A 20488-nucleotide genomic window follows, 5' to 3' on the forward strand; every position below is an offset into this window, starting at 1 on the left:
GTACTTTAGGTATTTGGGGTGCAAACCAATTTGCTCCCAATTAAGTCTTTATTTCTACAATGCTATTTTAACTTGAACTTAGGTTTTACTGTGTAACTTTACTTTTCATTTTGTCCCTGATACTTTTTACAACTCGTTATAGTTATTATGTATAGTTGCTATGTAATGGGGACAATTAACATCAGGGACCCCTGAGACTTTCATGTCAGATTTGATGGCAATACTAAGAATAGCTGATGTTGTGCTACTACTTACAAGTATATCAGGTACTGTGCTAGGTGGTTCACAGAACTGTCATTCAATCTTCATTTTTCTGAGACCCAGAGAGGTTAATTAACTGACCAAGGCCAACATTCATAGGTGATAGAATTGAAACTGGAACCCAGATCTCTCTGACTGCAAACCCCATGTTTCCATTACAATATTGTACTACAGTATAGATATATTGTCCAATATACTCCCAAGCAATTGGGTCAGTCAGCAGAACAACCATTCTATATGAGTGATGTTGAATAATATGTTCATATTTGTTAGAGTAATTTCAAAGCAAGTCCCCTTATTACTAATTCAATGCACAAGGCTTTTCCCATCTAAATAGCAAAGTCTTAATGTGGTCACTGAGCCTCCTCTGTGATGACCATCTCCGGGTATGTGCCCCGCAGGAACAGGCTTCCCTGGGCACTACAGGGGTGCTGAGGCTGCCTGCAGACCAGGCAGGCAGGCTCAGGTAAGGCCAGCCAGCCTGTTCCCTGGTTCGCCTGTGCTGGTCCCTGCAAAGGAGAATGAACAGAAGGCAAGGGGATTTCTATGTAATCTTTGAATGTGTTTACAACCAGTCCCCAGTTTTCACCACCTCTCTTCTGACCAATCCATTCACCCAGCCACGCCTGAAAGCCACTGATGCTTAACTTTTCACCACCTTGACTCAAGAATTTGTCAGTTTCTAGCAAGTGGTTAATAGAAGAGGAGGGTGGATTCCAGGTCAATGTGTGAGTGCCATCTAGTGGTGAATGGTGTAACTTCAGGCCACTGTAGGCACAATGTCTTTCCATCTTTCTATAAATGCATGCAGACAAAGCATTAGGATCATCCTGAGGTGAGGGTATCTAACAAGAGAGGCAACAATGGTGTTTGGTTTTGGAGCCTTTGTTATATAAAGCTGTAAAAAAAACAAGTTAGCTAAACTAATTTCTATCACTTCACGATCACTTGCACTGAAATCATCAAAAGCCACAGAATGTTACAAAAGTTAGACTTGGGGTAAGATTAGGATCTCTCCCAAATTGTCTTTTACCATCAAAAAATCCCTAATTTTGTCTTGGAAAAATGACATCTCTCCAGGCTGTAGTCTTCTCGACATTATCTTCTCCATATTCTGAGTGAGGCTGGTGGACCACACTACAGAAGCCATCCTTCCTAAGGTCCATTTTAGGATAACATAAACTTCCAAACAACTTTCAGCGGCTGCTGTTTTGTTTCAAGCCAGCAAGTGGATGAATAAAGAATAAATCATCTTGATACGCTTTGGAGGTGACAATGCCTGAGTGCATTGTCCAGTCTTCCTATTTCCTAATGATGTTTGTGTGGGCAATGTCCCCACAGAACCAGAACCATCTGGAAAATGAAGTCATCTAGTTGCCTCTGCTAATGCAGCTGTTGTTCATCTGAGGACAAGCACCTTGCACCTTTAGCCCTTCTTCCTACCTGGATAATGGGCTTGATGGAGAAAGAACAGGCAGCTTATACTCATGATATCAGGTTGCCACATAGTACAGATGATAGATAAAGACACCAGAGGGGCCTGGGCCCTTGATGATGAAGAGCAAGGGCATCTTCATTAGCCCAGGGCCTCTTCAATTGAAGCTGTTTCCCTGTGAAAGACAAACTCACTGATTAAACCTGATTTGGGGTTTCTGTTGCAATCAGGACAGTTATACCCTAATTGGAACAATACAGGTTTGGTCATTTCTTTTCCTTATTTTTTTTCCTTTATGGTACCAGGGATTGAAACCAGACGTGCTCTGCTCTACCACTAAACTACATCCCCAGCCCTTTTAACTTTTTACTTTGAGACAGGGTCTCACTAAGTTGCTGAGGCTGGCCTTGAACTTGTGCGCCTTCTGCTTCAGCCTCCCAAGTCAATGGAATTACAGGTGTGGACCACTGCACCCAGCTTATTTTCTTATTCAACGAATTTTAGAGCATGTGCCTATAATGATGTGCCAGGAACTGTCCAGATACTAAAAGACACTCTAATCTTGAGGATCTGTGGTCTGGTGGGATTAGTTCCAGGACAGTGGGAGCTCTTCCAAAGGAAGGAGGTGGTCAGAGAAGTCACTCCCAAGGTGATTCTTAGCGGAACATTCAGATAAAGAAGGGGAACAGGGCAACAGCAGACACGATTGTTTGTCAACACAGCAGGTGCTTTCCCTTCCTCTGTGCTGATGGAGTCTTAGTTTTCATTCCATGTCCTTCTGTTCCTGAGCCCCTCCTGACTTCATTAAGTCCCTCTTCTGGTGAATGGTGTAGAGTTGGCTCTGAGAATATGATGGTAGGCACATTCTGCTTTGAGGGGTTCCAGAAAAGCTTTCTGTGTTCAGAAGAGAATGTTCCAGAAAGAATGGGCTCCTCCTTCTGATGAACCTCATGTCTTCACAAAGTTCCCAGACCTGCAGCTGACACCATGAGTCTGAGTAGCCCACCCAAGGCCACCAGGATAGAAACAATGAAGGGAAACAAGACCTCCACTGGCTGCACTAACTAGTCTTAGAGCCACAGATGCTTGCACTGTTATATGAGTTCACAGATCCTCCTCACCTTGAAGCCTGAGGACTGGATTTTCTGTTACCTGAAGCCATATATGTCCTGCCATGAAGGCATTCAAGGCTGAAGAAGGAGCACATACTGAAGAGCTGAGAGATGTGTCAGAAAATGGCATTTTTTCCTGTATTTTTCGTTGGTGCATTACAGTTGTATATATGGTGAGATTCGCTGTTACATTTTCCATGCACACAATATAACTGTGTACTTTGGCCAATATCCTTCTCTAGGATTTCCCCTTTCCCTTTCCTGTTGGTCCCTTTCCTCTACTCTACTGGTCTTCATTTGATTTTCATGAGATCCCCCCTTCACTTTCTTTTCCTTTTTCCTCTCTAGCTTCCATACATGAAGGAAAACATACAACCTGTGGAGAAGATGGCATGTTTTAAGAACTAGGGGCAACAGTCAGGCCCAGTGGTGCATGCCTGTAACCCCACGACCAGGGCAGGAGGATCACAAGTTCAAGGTCAGCCTTGGCAACTTAGCAAGACTCTGTCTCAATATAAAAATGGCTAGAGATGTAGCTCAGTAGAGGAGCATCTCTGGGTCCAATCCCCAGCACTGCAAAAAACAAAAACAAAACAAACAAAAAAATCTAGAGGAATTATGGACCAATCAATGAGGTGAAAAAGTAAAAGAGTCGAGGGACAAAATGACCTGGCAAAATAACATGGCCATCTGAAGACCACAGGGGAATTATTGGCAGTGTCCTGGTAGGGTAGAGACACATTAAGATCCATAATTTAGAAAATGATACTCACAATTTTGTATGAGAAAAGGCAACATTGGAGACAGGAAGACCATTAAAGGTTTACTTTACTCATCTACACAAATAAGATGAAAACTTGAAGTCAGGAAGTGACGGTGGGAAGACAGATAAAGAGCATAATACCGAAAATTGCCAAGGAGCCAGTTTCCCTGGGGTCACATCACCACTGGTGTGGTGGGGTAAGGAAAGAGGAGCTGAGGTTGGCATTCACATCTGTCCCGGCTGACTAACTGGATATCGTTTATGAAGACAGGAGAAACCTTCTATGCTGGTAGGGATATTTTCCTTTGGGGGAATTGAGGGAAATAAGGGTAAATTCTGTTTTAACTCTCCCAGGGGTCTACCCTGTTGCATGCAGTTGCTCAGGAGGGTAAAGGACAGACTCATACCCCCGTCGAGCTTAACAAATACGCTCAATACTTTGACGTGCATGGAAAACACAATACCATAAGAAACCCATGCACTTCCAAGATGACATCTGAGTTATACAACCTTGAAGAGACCTTGCTGAGACTTAACAGAATCATCACTTCTTTCTAGTGGCCAAAACAGTGATCTTGACCAAGGCTTTGAGCTTCAGACTTGTGTATCCTATTTGCTACCACCATTTGGAAATGACTTAGGAGGGCCATTTGAAGACATCAAGAACCTCTTGCTAATCAGGTTGATGTGGGGTGAGGACATGGTCTCTGGGGAAGCCTCTGTAGGTGTGACACATCTGTACTAGGGCTTGTAAGGTCGGGGGTATTCAGTAACACCTGGTGAAGAATGAACAAATTGTGTGGGGCTGGTCACTCCAAAAGAACAGTGCTGCTTCCCATGGTAATCTCAGGGCTTGCTGAATAACAGGTTGGTTGGTTGAACATCTGAGTTTGTTAAACATCTGAGTAAGGACTATGTGTTGACTCACTGTGTCAGACACTGGAGGATCAAAAATGAGTAAGACAAGATTAGTCTCTGGTTCAAGGTTAGTTCTGAGCATCCCTGGATAGGCAGATGTAGGGATCAAAAAGGACAATAAACAATTACAGGTGTTTCCATGAAGCTCTGTTTGGGACACAGCAGGCAGAGGCAGCTGCCCTCTCTGGAGCCCAAGAGTAAAGGCATTATGGGAGAAATGACACCCAAGCTGAGACTTGCCAGGTGAGCAGCTCTTTGGCAAGTCTGGGGAGGAAGAGGCATTCTGGGTAGAAGCAGGGGCAGAGCCTAGCAGCATGCAGCAGAGGTGTGGTCTGATCAGAGAGTTGCGCCTGGTGTGGTCTGGCTGCAGTGTGACCGGGGAGGCAGGGGCTAGGTCACCGAGCATACTAAATGTCATGTTAAGGACCTTGGGCTTTCACCGGCAGGCAGCAAGGGGAGGCACAGAGGACACAAAAGCAGGGAGGCTGTTTACCCTGATTTAAATTTGAGAATCCCTCTGGCAGCAAAGTGAAAGCTCAACTGAAAAAGGTAAGAAAGGGGGTAGAAAGACCAGTTAGGAGCCACCAATTAGGGGCAGAGAGCCAGAATGAAGAGCAGGGATGAAGCAATGGATGAAGCGAGCCAGGAAGGGGCAGGACTTCCAGGAGGTAAATGGAGACAACTTGGTCACCATGGATACGGGGAGGAGAGGGAAGGAGGCATGCTTGGGGCACTAGTGGAATGGAGGCACCACTTGCCCAAATCGGAAGCCCAAGCAGGAGGGCAATAGGAAGGAAATATAATGAACGGGATTGGACTATGGTGGCCTGCGGAGCTGTGAGCCACGTGGATCACGGAGTGAGTGTGTGTCTGGAGCTCAGGAGACAGGTGGGGGCTACAGAGGACTGATTTTCTTGGTACATTTCTGTCTTCTGACCAAGGATTAAGTTGATATGTGACTGAGCAAAACTAGTAATGTCACCTGTGGGCCATAGAAGAGATGACATCCCTTGGGAACATATGAATTAATTCAGAGTTTCAGATGTTCCATTGAATTCTTCAGAATTTCTGAAGTGCCATAACGTGGATGGGAAGTGATCCAGCAGTGATCTTGTCCTACCTGCACTCAGTGTAAGAACACTTCTCTGGCATCAGTTTATCCAGCTTGTCAGTTTGTCTACACTTATTTGAATCCCTGTCCCCATCCCACTGTTCATCACCCATTTTCTGGGAATTCACATCATTTTAAATAGGGAAGGCATTATCAGGAATGGAAGAGGCCATATCATGCTAGGAATCTGATTTCTTAGTAATTTTTTCTGTTATCTCAAAAAATACTACCTTCGCCTTGAGTAATCAGGACAGGCAGTGCCTGTTCTTCAACAAAAGGGGTATACGGCAGTCCTTATGTCAAGGACTTGTCCCAGGACCTTTCTTCTAAAAAATAGAATAAAATAAAATAGAAGCCTTTGAAGAGCATCTGTTATGTACCTTTGCTTCAGTTGTGCTTCAATTCCATACAGAGCTTCACAGTGTAAGCAGGGGATGCCCCAGAGGGAACTGGCTAGGATACAGGTTTGAACATGAACCTTTTAAACTTTTCCAAAAGAATAGAAATACAGACACTTATTTATTTATTTTTAAGAAGTGGCCCAGGATGACACTGTTCTGTAAATGCCCAGCAGGGGGACTTGAAAGTGACAAGAAACAGGAGGGTTGTTTTTTTGTTTTTGCCTCTGAACTTAACATGCATTTTCAAAGGACTGTTTTAATGTTTCCTCTTTGTAAAATTCAACATTCTCTCTCCTTGTCCCAAATTCAGAAGTACACTGTGGGTGATGAGCAACATCAGGGGAATTGCTCTCCTATATACAGGGATCTGTTTTTCTCTTAATTGTAGGGTTGAACCTCAATTGACTGGAGCCTAGTTGGGTAGAAAGACCTTCCAGGGGAGGGGACAGCTTTGCCCTCTGGTTACAAGATTTATGAGCACCCAGAGCAGCTCAGGGAGGCCAGGAAGGGGGAAAGGCAGCACAAGACAGGTGTCAAAGCCCGATCTAATCTCCCTAAAAAGAAATGCTTTGAATGCAATAAGGAAAATGGACAGTCTTTCACTTTTTCACTTTTTCCCTCTCCAACTTTGTCTTTTGAAAGATTTCAAACCCAAGGAAACAGTTGCAAGAACAGTTCGCCTAGATTCAATTAACGGTTTGTCTCCTGCGCTTCCCTCTCTCTCTGCTCTCCCTCTGTCTATATTTCTCCACATTCACCAATTCTATCAACACTTTTTTCCTGCAGCACAAGGGGATTGAATCCAGGGCCTCACACATGCTAGGCGAATGCTCTACCACTGAGCTACATCCCTATCCCTTCTTATTTTTTATGTTATCCAGGCTGGCCTCAAACTTGGTGATCCTCCTGCCTCAGCTTCTCAAGTAGCTTGGATGACAGGCATGTGCCACTGTGCCTGGTTTTCTATCATTTCTTAAGCATTTAAGCTCAGTGGTCTGTTCTCTGAGGGGTTCATTGTTTCTCAGGGAGGCCAAACATGTGAACCATGCAATAGGAATGAGAGGAGCTTTGGGGACTGGGAACAGAGAAAAAGCAGCAATGATTGATGCCTGCCAGGGATGTGTCACTGATAGGTAACCTGTGTGGAAGATAAAGGCAGAAAAGGGTTCCTGGGCAGAGGGAACAGCCCATGTGAAGGCCAGAAGGAATTAAAGAGGATCATGCCGGAGGTTTGTTTGTGCTGTTCTTAATCTTCTGCTTTTATCTTTTGCCTTTAGATGGCATCGGGATTCACAGTCATTGCTAAGCTGTGCCCCATATCATGCTCAAGATCTCAACATGCATCATCTCATTTAATCCTCACGAACTCGTGGGGCCAGTACTGCTATCCCTCTCACTTTACAAAGGTGGAAAAAAAATGGCTCAGTAAAGTCAAGAACCTTAACGAAGGATACCCATCTTGAGCGGCAGAGGGAATGATCCACAAAGGCCGGTCTATCTTCTTAAAGCTCTACAGGTGAAATGCGCTCCCCGGGACACCCTAGGCAAAGCCTCCTTCCACCCCTCTCTCCCTTGCCCTATAATCCAGGTCAGGGGGGCTAATGTGGCCTTTCCCACTTCAGGGTTTTTTCCAGGCCATGATTTTCTTCATCTGAGCCTCTGGCAATCCACATTTCCTATTCATCTCATGACACAGATCCTGTTGCTCATTAATCCCAGAATCCAGTCACAATATCCTGGATAACTTCATATCTGGTCACTGTCTGTCCTTGCTACCCTAGATATCAAGATGTACACAGATAAGTCCAGATGCATCCCACCACGTCACCAGCAAGGCCACTTAGTATTCATGATGAACATCACACTGAGCCCAGATCTTTACACATGAAACAGTATCTCATTTAATTCTCTCAGAATTTTATACAGTGGTCTCAGCATCTTTAATTTACAGATTGGGTCTCAGAAATATATGACCTGCTCAAGGTAACCCGGCTAGTGAATTTACACACCTGGTTTTGGAAGAGCCAAAGGAGGTTTGATCTAAAAAAAAAAAAACCAAAAAAACAGGAACAAAAAAATAAAACTAATTTGTAACAAAGACTGGATAGCAGTTGATTTTGTGTCTGTACACAACTGCCCTCAGGTGTCATTTACAGCTCTTGGCAATGTCAACAAGGAGAAATCATCCATTTAGTTCAAATTTCCCCCACTTTTTGCCCTGCACTGCTCTTCTTCTGTTTAGTTTATTTAGGCCAGGGTATTTCCAGCCCTGATTTAAACAGTGATTCATGCTCATTTTCCTTAGGAGATGCTTTTAAAATGCTGTAATTTTAGCACTGAACACTAGATGGCACAATCAACCAGTCTTACAAAACCTTCCTGCCCCATCCTTCCTCCATAAAGCATCAGGGGAAAAGCCTTCGACAACTGGTCTCACAGTGACTTGATACTTACTACATATATAATCTCTAAAGGCTGAAACACAGCACTAGCACCCAGACTTTCCCCTCAAAATAGTGGGTGATCCCTGGCCTCACTCTGAAGAGACCAAATGTCCATGGGGGAAGAAAGAAAAGAAAAAGCTCATTTTTTTTTTTTCCAAGAGCACACCAAGTACCACTGAAACTCCAGGTATTGCACTTTAGTCACATCCTACATTTGAAACCTCCCACTGTATATGAGAGGGATTTAAATTAGGCTTCTAGAAACTGGAAGCCCAAAGGATAAAAAGATTCTTCATCCCTGAAAAGCTTATCACAGCTTCACGAGGGAGACAAAAACACATTCAGGTTTTGTCAAGTACGATTTTGAGAAAACACTAGTATTTGGAAATCAAATATTTGATTTTGCGACATCTCCAGAACTTTTAAATCATAGCCATTACTGATCTTCCTTCCTTTTTGTGGAGTCAGGGGGGAATAACTAGGCCTTTCTCCTGGTACCCTCTCAAGGTTTTGTTAGGAGACCAGGTCCACTATATCCTCAGGCATTACAATTACTAGCATCTTCCTTGAAATCATGAGAAAAGTAGGTAGGAAAATAGTAAATTTCAAATCATCAGGCAATGGGTTGATAAATAAAAATTTGATATGATCCATATAAGATAAAACAGAATTCATGGAAGATACTATTTACTGAATGACAGAAAATTACAAAAAGAGCTATGCTGCCCACAGTAATTTCTTTCCCTCTCAAATATAGTTTGTTCTAAAAGCAAACAGCCTCTTGAATACTTATTCTGTGTTTTCCAATAAACTTCTAATTACTTTTTCTTTCTTATGCTTTCCCCCTAGGACCTTTATCTGACCTTTCATGGTTTTGTCACCTGGAATACTGTCCATGATTGTATTTCTGCCATTCTGACCCTGCGAGTCACAGAAGATTCATTTTTCACTCAAGTTAAAAACATAATGTAAATCTGAAGTCTTTCAAAGGCTCCTAAGCACAGGTGGCTTTTCCAAGTGATAAATGAAGGTTTCCATCTAAAGGTATTAGCCCTAAGCAAAGAACAAACCTGTCATAACTAAATGTCAGTGTTTTCTTTCTCTTTCAAAATGCCTGTTCCAGTATGTGTATATGGGCAGACATATAAACCAATAGACCAATGGGATAAAACAGAAAGCCCAAATCTAATAATTCCATACAGTAGTAAAGACGGAGCCTTGAAATAATGGAGGCACTACTCAATTATGGTACAGGCAGTACTAGGCAGCCATCTGAAAAATACTAAAATTGAGTCAACACCTTGCAAGATACACTAGGATAAATTCTAAATGGATTAATGTAAAATGTAAAACAAGTATCATGTGATACTTTTTTTACATTTTACATTACAGGCCCACACCTGTAATCCCAGTGACTCTGGGGGTTGAGGCAGGAGGATCACAAGTTTGAAGCTGGTCTGGGCAACTTAGTGAGACCCTGTCTCAAAATTAAAAATAAAACTGGGGTTGTAGGAGCTGGGGTTATAGCTCAATAGTACAGCACTTGCCGAGCATGTGTGAGGCACTGGATTTGATCCTCAGTACCACATAAAAATAAAAAACAAATAATAAAATAAAGGTTTAAAAAAAACCCTGGGGTTGTAGCTCAGTGGTAGAGCACCCCTGAGTTCAATTCCCAGTTCCAGGAAAAAAATATATAAACACATAGCACCATAAATTTCTGAAAGAAAACACAGGGGAATGTTGCTGCTGTTGTTTTTAACGATTTCACAGTGTAGAAAGTCTTTCTAAAGCACACAAATCCAGAATCAAAAGACAAAAAATTGCTCAGTTGGCCATTTAAAAACTGTTAAACTTCGGCACAGCAAAATAGTAAACCAAACCTCAGGAGCCCAGGGCTAAGTCAAAAGGCTTCCAGCTAACCAAAACCCCCAAACACACACCTCCCCACGAAATTTATATCATAAATTACCTCTTTAATATATGAAAAAGTCCTGCTAGTTAAGGAAAAGATCAACAACTGAACAGAAAAACGTGGAAAGATTATAAGAAGGCAGATCACACAAAAGGAATGTAAATGGTTCCTGGTCAGGAGGGCAGGGGGACTGGGGCTGGCAGGTGAGGAGCCTCAGACACACCTTCCAGAGACCCTGAGAACTGAGCAGATGCCTCCTGAGGTTCTGTACCCAAGGCTCCTCAATCACCTGATCCTAGTCCAGGCCCCAGTGGTTCTTAAATATCATTCAAAATAAGATAAAGATGACTGAGAACTTCATAAGACAAGATTTTCCACCTATCAGATGGGCAAAGATCCAAAAGCTGGATAACAAACCAGCCCCACTCACTGCCGGTGAGAGTGTGAGTGGTTCCAACTGTTCTGCAGACCAATATGCCACCTGCCTGCCGGCTATTAAATTCACAGACTCTGGACTCCCCTCTAGGAATTTATCCATCAGATACTTGCAAACATGTACAGAAACCCACATACAAGTAGATTTACTGCCACACCGATGGTAATGGTACGACATACATGTGCATCACGGCTAAATTATGATTAATTCATACAGGGCAATACCACGCAAGTGTATAATGAAGGATGCTTCTCTTTAGATTGAAACAAAAGCTCTCCTAAGTACATTAAGAAAGAAAAGCAAGGCACATTGCAGTGTATGAGATACGCTGCCATATGTGTCGATAAGAAAAGTAATAGAACATGAATAATTGACTTGTAGACACACAAAAAGATCTGTCTTAATAAAGAAAGCATCAAAGAGTAGCAATTTCCTGTTGGAACATGGGGAAACTGGGCAGATGATGGGCAAGGGTCATACTTTTGATTTTAGAGTCATGTAAATATCTTATCTATTAAAAATACAAAATATGTGGTGGTACATGCTTGCGATCCCAGCTACTTGGGAGCCTGAGGCAGGAGGATCCACAAGATGAGGAGCAATCTGAGCAACTTATCAAGACCCCGTCTCAAAATAAACAATAAAAAAGGGTCGAGATGTACCTCAGTGGAAGAGGGCTCCTGTCTTAAATCCCTAGTACTGCTAAATAAGTACATGGAATAAAGTTTAAAAATTGTCCCGTGTGTTTCCCCTCTAATACCCATGCCTACCTAGAAGCAGCACACCTCAGGCTGTCCTTTAAATGCCTTTCTATCATATTAGTTGCTGCTCATTACAAGGTTTGACCTGACTTTTGGCAGGAATTTACATGAGCTGCCCAAACTTGGTGTTAGGATGATAGATGCTCCCTTCACATCTTCACCCAGACTTCCCGGCTCTACCTGAGTCATCATTAGGCTTGAGCAGACTATGTCAGTCATAATAAGAGTAATGATGATAAAGGCTGACCCTACTTTGAGATTACCAATAAATAATGAGCCGATTGAGCAAGAATGCACAGGAACCAAAAGGGAACTGCAGCTTTCTTTGACCCTTGAGTTTGAATAGAAACTGCACAGCTTTCCACATGCAGCACGGGTTTCTGCACTCCTAAAACTTTCCTTTATGCCTTGGGGAATGGTATCTGTAGAGCTGACCTGGTATGTGGGCATTGCATAGCCCCACGCTGCCTGCACTATGATGGATGGTTCTCTGATGGTACTGGCCTGTGCTTGGTTGAGGGGCAGAGGTGAGGTAGAGGTGGACTATTTGACCCAGGAGAATCTTCTTTGCTGAAAATTCCCTCATGTCTCCCTTATAAGTGCCAGTCACCACCCCTGATGAAAGGATTTAGGGAAAGGGCCTTGGAACCTCTCTGTCACTATGATCCAGAGAGGACCAAAAGGAGGGCCAGGACAGGAGCTCTGTGTATCCTGTCCCAATTTGATGGACGCAGCCTCTCTTTTAACCGTTTTAATATTGGAGATCCTGGCTGATCCCAAAGCCCATTCTCAACTCATTATATCATCCCTTCTCCAGGGGAGGCTTTCCGGGCTTGGATAATGATCTAATGGAGCCTTTCCATGGCTAAAGCCAGCATGTGTTCAGGAAGATGTGTGGGCTCTCGGGAGGAACCAAGAATGGCACCATCAGGAGGAGAGCCAACCAACCCAGGAGAGCGGGGAGCAAGCACACATGGTCACCTCCTCGTCTGTCAGGCCCTGAGCACCTCAGTGTGCTGGGTCCTGGGTTAGAGGCCTCACTATTTTTCCCCCAACCCCTCAGGTCCATAGTGTCACCACTTGTCACCTGGACCCAGCCCTCCTCAGAGGGATTCCTCTAATGCTCCATTTAACATGTGCTTCCTACCATCATCTGCTATTGAAGAATTCAGCTGCATACTGCTGGTCAAAATGTGTCATTCTTTTTGCTTATAAACCAACTTTTTGCTACTTTCCCTCCACCATACATTAAGCTCAATGTGTGGCAGGAACCATGTGAATCTTTTCTACTATTTTGGTGCTGGTGTCTGGCCCAGTGTACATCAAGCAGCTGTTTATTAAATTAATAAATATGTGTAGTAATTAAGTGTTTACTAATTATTTAAATATGTATTAATCAAGAAATCTAAATAATTTTTTATGTTAGGTAGTTGTTCCAATGGTTGAAAATGAAAAAAAAAATAGGTAATAGGAAAAAAATAGGTTATATGATTTTAAAAAAGTCTGGTTCTGGGGATTAAACCCAGGAAAATTTCTTTTTGAATATTTATTTCTTAGTTATAGGTGGACACATTTTATATTTATGTGGTGCTGAGGATCGAACCCAGTGCCTCACGCATGCCCGGTGAGCACTCTACCTCTGAGACATAACCCTAGCCCCTAAACCCAGGGAAATTTAACCACTGAGCCATGTCCCTAGTCCTTTCTTAATTTTTTTTTATTTTGAGACAGGGTCTCACTAAGTTGCTTAGGGACTCCATAAGTTGCTGAGGCTGGCTTTAAACTCACAATCCTCCTTCCTCAGCCTCCAGAGCTGCTGGGATTACAGGCGTGTGCCACCACACCTCCATTTCATCAGGTTTAAGTTCAGTTTCAATTTAAGATTTGAAGAGGTCCTGAGAGTATGGACTGTGAAGGTTTTAGTGCTTGGTTATTCTTACTCTTGATTATTTTCAGGAAAGGAGGTTTCACAACCAGTTTCTAACTAATACCTTTGTTCATTCATTCATTGTATTTAAAATACATTTATTGGATAATTTTATCTATTAATCACTGGGGATTACAAACACAGTCTCTTTCCTTTGGGTGCTCAGATACATGTCCAAACAACTATAACACACTATGATGAGATTTAATAGTCCTAGATTAGATGGAAAGTACTTTTAGAACACAGTTTACTGGGGGCAGAAATAAGAAAAGGAATCCACAAATGGTCACATAAGCTTGGAATTCACATATATTAAAACTCTCCACCCTATTTCAAGGCTGAATCATGCAGCCACTTGGCAAAAGAGGACAGTTTATCCATGCAATTATTCTCTTGGTTTCCTTCAGGTAACAATATAACTCTAAGCAAAGTCCACAAAATAGAGCCAGTAAGCACAAGCAGGGAAAAAGCAATTTAGAGCAAATGGGAAGAGAAATGAGCAAGAGCCACTTGTTTAGTTCAGGAAGGCACAATAATGTTTATAAAGGGGGAAGATGGAAATTTGGCACCTGAAAACACACACACACACACACACACACAAACATTATGTCATCCTTTCCTAGTCAGGGCAATACAATGGTCCAGAGCTTATCTCTGAACAGTTGCCTTGCTTTCATTTATTGAATAGACATGAACCTGTCTGCTGATGTGTCCTGATGGAAGCCGAGTGATGTCCCAGCACATGCTGAGTGTGGGCAGATGGCGGAACTGCAGGAAGGGCCCTACAGCCCAGTGATTGATCACTGACTGTGGGGGTGATGGGAGAAGGGAAGGTCAGTAGCAGGAGGGCTTCATGGAAAGCACGGGGTGGAGTGGAGGAGGATGCACTCATACTTTTCTAGGTTTTTCCGCCATTAGCTCAGAAGGGGCTCAAGGCATTCATGGTGAACAACAGAAAAAACAAGGGAGGGAGATAGGAACTTGAGGAAGTGCCAAGAGCTCTTGCAAACCTTCAAGGCCTTGGGCTCAGGGGACTTGGCCAAGGGGTTTTCTCTCCTTGTTTTATCTACATTCAACTGCCCATCCCAGGTCTAAACAGAAAACTGCACTGGATTCAAGACTACTTTCATCTGGGTGAAATCCAACACACTGAGTCACAAAATACCTTAATTCATTTTCACATTTATTTTAAGAATTCATTCAAATGATAGGCATTTTGCTAAAGCCAAAAGTACACATGGCACTGGATTCCAGGCTGATGGGAAGCATATGCCTTCCCATGGAGGCCCACACTGTGGAGGCCCAAACTGGAGGCCCTGCTGGGTCAGGGAGTAACTCATACCTGGGATTTACTAATTGTAAATGTTTTGTAGTAAAGATGTATAGTGTTTACTACAGGAGCCAGGAGACCTGGACTTCATTCCATACGATAGGGAGCCACGGATGGAATTTAAGCGAAAGAGAGGCATATCCTGATTTGTTTTTTGGAAAAACAGTCATTTGGGAAAGAGGACATGAGGAAAATAAACCCAGAAATGTAGAGAGAACATGGATTTTTTCCCATTACAATACACTACTTTTTCTGTTCTGATGAGGTTCAGCCTGAGAAACTACCACTAATTGTAAACTACACAGAAGTGCTTAGTAGGTACCACTCTCTTCAACTTCAGGATAGACCTCCGTAACTTAGGGATATACAATTCCCATTTAACTGGGCCATTGTCAAGGTAAATGCATGAATGAAATCAGTTGTATATAAAGTGTGCAGCACCGTGTCTGGACATATTAAACTCTCAGAAATGGCTCCTTGATGGCTTGTCTCAGCTCCAGTACCTGTCCCCTTTGTGATTCGGAAGCCACCTATTCTTGGGAAAGCACCTACTCAAGAACTGTTCCTTCATAATCCCAGACTTCTTTTTGTTTTGTTTTGTTTTTTAAAGCAGGGGTGGAGATAGGTCTTAGAGTGATCCTGACTCTTTTAGGATCCTTCAAGTTGGGAGGCCTAAGATTTCTGACAGTTGGTCTCCAGAAAGCTAAGGATTTTTTTATTCTTAGTCCTCGACCCAAAATGACCCTGTTCTTTCAAATGCCTGATATGCCTTCAAGTTAAAGTTTCATCTATTTTTATTGCATTGTCAGCAAAAATAATAATACATATATTTCAAATAAAATTCAGAAAAAAAGTTTAAAGCTGAGATTAATTGACTGCTTAAGAACAAAAATTATGTTTATTGGTCTAACTGCTATTTCATTCCCATAAATGACATCATGACTGGGCAGGGCTGGAGTTGTCTTTGAGGTGTCTCTGAAGACTGGTCATATATAACCATTTGATATCAAGAGGGCTGAGGGGAAGCAGGTGGAATCTCTGCAGCCTCCTATACATTCTCCTGCTTTTGGAAAGCCAGCGTAGGAGCTCTAGTGCCCTTCCCCTTCAAGGCCCATCTATATGCAGCCAGGGACCTGGAGCCAAAGTTTGGGATCCTTCTATCCCTGCCAAGGAAGGGAGAATGTCCCAGCATGGAAGGCCTGGAAATGGCTCCTCCATATTCTTCCATGCTCCAACCCCCACAAAGCCAGTCCTAGGATACTTGCTTCCTTCCCACGTCCTTCCAGCTCTTGGGTCCAACATGCAGAGGAGCTCCAGGAACTGGGCAAACACACTTATACCCAACCAGAATTTAGCTAAACTTGCACTGGGTGGGCACGGCTCTTTGTTAGCCTTGGTGTGGGACAGGGCGCTGCTCCCCTTCCCAGTCTGTGGGCTTATCAAATATTCTCATTTGATGCTTACTACCTCTCATTAACTCCTGTTGCCAGTCTAGCTATTCTCTTCAACTTCACATGGTCTGGGGAGGTTTGTGGGACCATTGCAGAGACAAACACATCCCGGGAGTACTCTCTATAAGTGACAACTTTCTCAGCCACAAGGCAGGGAGACGGATATATCAGTTTCAATTCCAGGCGTCCAAAACTTCAGCTTGGGAAGCAATGTACTTGTTATTTAAACTGAAGTTCCAGGGAGGAAGGGGTAGTCAGTAGCTCTGCCAACTTCCATAATGGGATTTTAGGCAAATGCTCAGAGAAAAATATAAAGAAGAATCAAAGTGGTCCTTGTAATATCAGATTCGTATTAAGATATCCATATCATATCAGCCTTTGAGCAATTATGATCTGCAAACTGTGTTGCCCTCAATTTTGAAAGTTTTTTTTTTTTATCAGTTAGGAGAAATCTATACCCATATTCTTCTTGGTGTTTGTTTTTCTTTCATGTCGCCAGTCCAGAAACATTTACTGCAACAGAGGAAAAAACACTTCTTCCCCAGTGAAGAGGCCACAGCTCATCTTCCCTCCAAGTCACCTCACCATCCCATACTGACATGCCTGGCCCTTTGTTAACTATGTTTGAATCAAAGGACCCCTCAAAACTTTGCTACTCAAGGTATGATCCAAGGACCAGCAACATTAGCAGCACATGGGGGTTCTTAGGAAAGTGGACTCAGTCCCTTCTTCAGATCTACTCCCTCAGAATTCACAACACCCTGGGCATGCACACTACAATGTAAAAACACTTCCTCAGAAGATAAGGGGAATCTCACAAATGTATGATCTGCCACACACATGCCCCCCTCAGAAAAAAAGCAAGTACTTTTGCATAGAAAACTCAAGTACCATTAGATATACGTGAGTGTAGGCAGTGAGTGCCAGGTTCTGTTATAGGGGTCATCATGATTCTTCACTTCATCCTTCTCAATTTGTAGAGGGTAAACAGGGTGCAGAGAGCTTAAGCGGCTTTGGCAAGGTCACGCAGTAAATCAATGGAAGAGACAGGATCTGAATCCGGGCAGCCTGACTCCAGAGAGCAAGTTTCTAGCCATGACACTATCCCCCCTCCCAATAGTGAACCTGCATTCAGGAAATTAAATAATTGATCCAGGACCTGGGAGAAAAGGCTAGATTCTCTAAGGTGCCTCATTTTAGGGTCAGTGGCATTTAGAAGCAGTGAGCATTAGAAGTGAGCATCTCAGAACTCCCTTGGGTTATCATCTGAGGATGCCAAAGCTTAAGGAGAGAAAATGTGTGAAAACCAATGGTTTTCCCAAAGGAGTAGAAAATTGGAGGCCAGGACATGTGAACTTCCCATCAAGCTTCCTGTCTCCTCGGTGCCACATCCTAATTCTTCCAGGGTTTGGCTCTTCCAAAGGCATTTCCAAGTGACAGTGTCTATTTTTCCTTTCATTCCAAATCTGAGAATATCGGTTCTGCTTCCTTCTATTCCATTTTGTCATCTTGTATCCTATGTAAAACCTCTTTTAAAAGGTTAGTGTGAGGGGGAGTTTGTGCTTATAAATCACACTTGAAAACTCTAATAACAAATAGATGCGTGATCTACAATCAAAGTTTAACAGGAACTTTCAGCTGTTACAGCCAAAGCGCTCTCTTCCTTTGATGAAAGTCAGTCCTGCTAGCTATTGAGTGTTAATTAAGGTCGAATCTTAGTTTGGGCTCCAGAGTCATTTGCCAGCTAGGTCTTAGCTCTGCTAATGCTTTTATAGATGAAAGCAGGGTAGAAGTCCAGGACCAACGAATGTGGCTCTGGAACCTGGGCCATCCCATCTGAGATGCCTATATTTAACCAAATGGTACCTTCTGTCAATGTTGACTATCCCACAAGGAGTGTCTCCAACCCCAAATGTTTGCAGAATATGGGGCGGGGAGTTTCTGGAACAGACTTCAGAAGCCCAAGGAGGTGAAAAACTCTTCCTGTTTAAAGTACAATTTCTGCTATAAAAGGCATTAAACAACTTTCCTTTGGAAGACTGCCTCATCTGGGAGAGGCAAGATAAAACACGCCATCCCCTTAAAATGCCACCCTTATGATGCCACCATTTCTGAACTTACCCGGCGCGCCCTCTCCATAACCTCTGCTCCAGGGGTAGGGAAGTTGTTCCAGACCCCACCACTCAAGACTGCCCCATCTCTTGTGAGACGTGTGGTGTGAACCTCAATCACTTAAATGCCTGAAATGCTAGAGTGGGTCAAAGACCAAAAGCAGAGAGCTGACAAGCAGTGTCCACCTCAGCCCAGTTCTCCCAGAGCTCATGGTTCCAGGGGCCCCGTGTGGGCTGGGGAGCCATAGCAGCTGCTCTCTGAAAACAAGAGATTGGCAGCCATGGAACAAACACCCTAAGAGTCCACCCTGAACACCCTGTCCAGGGGACTTACCTTGCACTGTCCGGACACGCAGATGGCCGTTCCATTCTGGTCACATGGGGTTCCATCAATGACCTTCTCCGCTTGCCGTACATAGAAGCGGTAGCCCATTGCCTGGCAGTTCAGCTCACACTTGCGATTGCCCTTTACTGCCCCAAACAGAAAAAAAAAAAAAAATGTCAGTGCTGCAGAATCAATCAGCACCTTTTATCACTAAGTTTTTTATTGAGATAAAAATTCACGTAACATAAAATTAACCATTAACTAAAGTGTACATCTAAGTACATTTTAGTATATTCACAAGTTTGGACAACTAGTACCACTGTCTAATTTCAGAACATTTCCATAACCTCAAAAAGAAAACTCCGGCCTGTTAGCTGCCACTCCAATTCCTCTCTCCCTCCAGATCTTGGCAACCACCAGTCTACTTTCTGTTCTCTCTGGATTTGTCTATTCTGGACATTTTGCAAGCACATATTCTTTCAAGTTGCAAGGAAGTATTGATACTCTCAGATTTGACGGCTTAGGGAAGGGCTGTATCTTGATCTACTGGCATGGTAGAGATTCAATGCTAAGTGAACATCATAAAGAATCTTCTCCATGTTCTGTTTATAGAACATCATTCTGCACTTTGTCACTGTCATAATTATATTTTGTATATCCGTAATCATACAACTTTTATAATATAACCTATGTAGTTATATGATCTTTGTGCTCTTCTTAAAGGCTGCTATTTCCTGTAAAATTTCATCCACTATGAGATAATTTAAGGGCTTTCTCCATCACCTTAAGTTGCCGTTCAAAGTCCTAAACAATGGACAAAACATCTTCCAAGAATTAAACCTCGCCTACTTTTATGGTCTCATTTCCTGCCATTGTTCCTCAAATCCACATTCTACATCCAACTAACCATTTCCTCTGTCTAGCCATTGCTCAGCTCCTTCTGCCCTTCCCTCACTTGGCTAGCATCCATATTGATCTTGCTTTAGTGCTCAGGTCACCTCTATGGAACCTGATTCCACCTGTGCACCCACCCATCACAGGTTGATTTGCCTCCTCTATTACAGCATGAACCATGCTTTATTGTCATACGGTCTGAGGGAGCCCAGGAATGTGTCTTTCTTCATCACTTTTGCATTCTCAGTACCTGGCAGAGATCTTTGCACATAGCAAACACTACAGATCACTGAGGAATAAAAGAAGGAATGAATACATGCATGTGTCCCCCAATTTTTTGTTTTTTCCTTTTTCTCCCCTCCCTCTGCTAGATGCATTCCCCTTTGTCTAGGCCTTTTTCTATACCTTTGTTACTTCACACAGAGCTTGGCACACAGAGGGACTCCATAAATGCTAACTTAATTATTCCATTAAGGAACAATTTAGCTGCTTCCAAAATAAGAAAGAGAAAAAAAAGTTTAGGCAAAATATATTTCCATATCCAAAAGAAACAGACAAGCCAAGTACACACTGATTTTTTTTTAAAACTGTTTTTGGAGACAAGACTAGTGCTATGCTTAGCCATAGAGAGAATGTTCCAGGGTCGTGCCTTTGTCTAAACATCAGATTACTGGATTGGGCAATACTGACTTTTTCCTACACAACATAATACATCATATTTTCCCTAGTGTGGCTGCCTGACTATTACGGCAATGAACTTCCTTCTATTCCAAAGCCATTGGAAACCACTAACAGGAAAGAACATGGCACCTCCGGGACGGCATGGTTCATGGAAGATTGAATTGTGTGTGTGCACTCCGAGCTGTATCTTAGAAGTTAAGAGACCTGCTTTC

General features: G+C 43.0%; 1 protein-coding gene across 1 annotated transcript in view; it reads right to left on the bottom strand.

Moving 5' to 3' along the window:
- The window catches only part of Thsd4 (thrombospondin type 1 domain containing 4), a 610303-nt gene that overhangs the window by 310269 nt on the left and 279546 nt on the right, over nucleotides 1-20488 (bottom strand). Inside the window, exon 7 of the mRNA XM_048793384.1 lies at nucleotides 18711-18847. Within this exon, the coding sequence (XP_048649341.1) occupies nucleotides 18711-18847 (137 nt within the window). The remainder of the gene's footprint in view (nucleotides 1-18710; nucleotides 18848-20488) is intronic.

This window comes from Marmota marmota, unplaced genomic scaffold (genome assembly GCF_001458135.2).
Source record: "Marmota marmota marmota unplaced genomic scaffold, marMar, whole genome shotgun sequence".
NCBI lineage: Eukaryota > Metazoa > Chordata > Mammalia > Rodentia > Sciuridae > Marmota > Marmota marmota.